The 3,260-nt window shown below is 41.8% G+C and overlaps 1 protein-coding gene across 1 annotated transcript in view; it reads left to right on the top strand.

Annotated features, from left to right (window-relative positions):
• LOC145041232 (putative WRKY transcription factor 3) overlaps positions 1 to 2,042 on the top strand; it is a 7,665-nt gene extending 5,623 nt beyond the window's left edge. The window contains exon 5 of the mRNA XM_078989236.1: positions 1,931 to 2,042. Within this exon, the coding sequence (XP_078845362.1) occupies positions 1,931 to 1,968 (38 nt within the window). The 3' untranslated portion in view covers positions 1,969 to 2,042. The remainder of the gene's footprint in view (positions 1 to 1,930) is intronic.
• The last annotated feature ends 1,218 nt before the right edge of the window (positions 2,043 to 3,260 follow it).

Raw genomic sequence — 3,260 nt, 5'->3', positions numbered from 1 at the left:
CATCAAGATCAGGTAAAAATGGAGACAAATCAGCTACATTAAAAGTGGCCGAGATATTATAATGCCCAGGACGATCGATCTTATACGCTTTATCATTTATCCGCTTTAATACCCAGAATGGCCTATCAGCCCGGGGCTGCAACTTATTCGCTCGACCCCCTGGAATGTGCTCCTTGCTGAGGTGCACCCACACAAGATCACCTTCCTGAAATACCACCTTCTTACGTCGCACATTGGTACATCGTTGTGTAGCATCCAAGATTTTCTAGGTATTATTATCATTATTCATCATAATTGAAGTGTAGAGTGGTTGGTTGGGCTTGACCTTTGGGTCTTGCTAATGGGATGAGGAAGCAGAGTACGCGGGGCGTACATTGCCAGGTACGCCCAGCGTACTCGTGGAAAGGAAGCACGGGAGCCAAGAATGTATGCCCAGCATACCAGGAGTACGCCCATCGTAAGTGTTCAGCCCTTTAAACCCTAAAAATTAGGGTTTACTCCCTATATAAAGAACATTATCCATGTTTGTTCAACCTCCCTTCACCCTTAAGTAGTCACCACGAAAACCCTAACCCACTTTGGTGTGTCTTTGTTATTTGGAGGCCATTTGAGTGCATTTTGGTGTGATTTTGGTACTTAGAAGAGAAAGGAACTTGAAGAAGGAGCAAAGATCCACCAAGAACTTGTAGATCCAAAAGAATAGCATCATTTCTGCCCCACTTGAGGTATCAAGTCCCAAACTTGGTCATCATGTTCTTAGATTGCTAATAAGGGTGTTTAAGGTTACTTTTGGACTCCATTATTGAGGCTTCTTGCATCTTAACGATTTCTAACCTTAATAGCTGTACTTTTGGACTCTTAGAGGCACTAAGAGTCATAAAAATCAGACCTTGATGGTTAAGCCACAACCATGCAAGTGTTAGTGGGTTTTAAAGTTTGTCAAAAGGACCTAAAACCATATTTGACCCCAACCATGCATGCAAGCACATAAAGTTCGTGACTTTATGGCTTAGGAGGTCTCAAAGGACCTGAATCTAAATTTTGGACGTAAAGGCTTAATGGATTAAGTCTTGGTTGAAGTCCCTAAAAAGCTGGCCAGTACGTTGGGTGTACTCCCTAGTACGCCGCGCGTACTGGGTCAACTTCTCGTATGCGGCCAAGGCCAGCGTATGTTAGGCGTACGTGACAAGTACGTCGTGCGTACGCATACAGAATGGAATCATTTGGGCTTTAGGGCGTTAGGGGTTGGGCCTGGACTGTTAGGCCTCATAACCTACTGTAAAGCACAATTGGACCCGAGAATCTGGAATCGGAAGTATTGGGCCATATTGGGCCATTTGAGCTTATTTTGTTTGGGGATAAAGACTTATTAGAAATTGTGAAAAAGGCCCATTTGAAGGGTTAGACCCAGTTCGGAAAATTGGGCCATTAGTGGACCACACACGGTATTACGAGGTGAGTTACCTTTCAGTAGCGGTAGGTCTACGGCCACAATGTCGGCCCACTAGTATAAGTGTATGGTAGACAATAGTCTTTATGATACTTATCTGTGTTTGCTTCTATTTGATATGTTTATGTGTTAGCATGTTATGATGTTATATGATTGTAGTAGTAGGGGGAGATAGTCCCTAAGTTACCGGCCGATAGGGCCGAATGGGGTAGTTAGTACCCAGCCATGCTAGATAGAGTATGATTATATGATAATATGTGATAGTAGTAAGGGGGATAATCCCCCGAGACCGATCGAGAGGACTGAAGGCGTAGGCCATCACCCATATATGCTAGGCAAAGTCACCGGTTGAGAGAGCCAAAGGGGTAGGTCAGGCACCCAGATATGCCTGGCATAATGTATGTTATATGATTGTATGGTATGTGGTATGATGGGGGAACTCATTAAGCTTCGTGCTTACAGTTTTCAATTTTGTTTCAGGTACCTCCTCAGCGAATGGGAAAAAGTCGGCGCATTAGCGACATGTTACACACACACGTAGGATTCCGCACTATGAGATTTCTTGGGATTGTACTCTGACATTGTTACTATTTTATAATATGACTTTAATACATGAGATTATGGTTTTATGAAATGATGTGACTTAATGATGTTTCTTATAATTGTTTTGTAAATTGTTGTATTAAAAACAAAATTTTTGGTCCTAAGTTTTGGGATGTTATAGTTGGTATCAGAGCATTGGTTTGAGGCATTCAAGCACACTCCTAGGCGTGTATAAACTCAAACTACGGACTTGGTATAAAATTTCAAAAATAAGACCCTTTCACAAAAAGAAGTTTGAAAAGGATTTGAAAAAGAGAACATAATTTTGAAAAGAACAAGGTGTGTGATGTGCGCGACCAGCCGAGCTCAAGTAAATTTTCCCCAAGATACCTATACATGTTATGTTATGATATGATATGATTATGAAAACTGTATGCTAGAATACGGATGAGGATCTAGGAATATGCTTGATATGCCTGCTATATATGTCTGTTGAGCTACAAGATAATACTGATTAGCCAGATATATGATAGCTTGGATAGAGTACGTTTGATAGGATTTATTAACGCCCAAATGTTTCTTGCTTTGTGCTAATAGGAGTTCTAGTTATCTTTACTTAACTAATAAGTGAATACATTACATTACGTATTGTGAGGATTAAATAATTTCAGAAGGTTAGGTTTAGCCCTATTTCGCAGCTCTTGTTCAAGTCCAACCGTTGTAGGGCAGAACCTCTCGTTTGAAGAATTATATGGTCTTAGCGATATGCAATGGTATTCGCAAGTTAGTTGAGTGAGGGTAGTAGGGACTTCTTATGCAGATGATGGTGGAGGGTGAGTTGGAGAGTTACCCTAGGGTAAGCCTAGGATGGGATTTGGAAAGAGTGCAACAATAGTAGAAGGGAATAAGTGAAGTCGAAGAAATCCTTGAGGAAAGTACGGATAGATGTGGAAGGTAGTATGGGCCCGTACTACTAAAAGTAGAGGATCCGTACTTGAGTCAAGGAAGGCTAAGATGGAATCAAGAAACTATAGAGTGTATGAGACTTCCCAATATTTATGTATGATTCTGAAGATTATGTGTTCTGTTTCAGAATGGTGATGATCACACGTCATGGAGGGAGAGTTTCAGGGTCAGGATCCGGTTCAGGATCAGGTTAGGGTGCAAGTTCCGAGCCTTCGGATGAGGGACTACGCGAGTTCATCGCGTCCGAGATCACGAGAGTCATCCTCAAGTCGACCATGACGATTTTCGGGTTGATCAAGGA

This window comes from Lactuca saligna, chromosome 4 (assembly GCF_052625555.1).
Source record: "Lactuca saligna cultivar CGN05327 chromosome 4, ASM5262555v1, whole genome shotgun sequence".
In the NCBI taxonomy this organism is placed as follows: Eukaryota; Viridiplantae; Streptophyta; class Magnoliopsida; order Asterales; family Asteraceae; genus Lactuca; species Lactuca saligna.
This window is presented reverse-complemented; position numbering and strand designations above follow the sequence as displayed.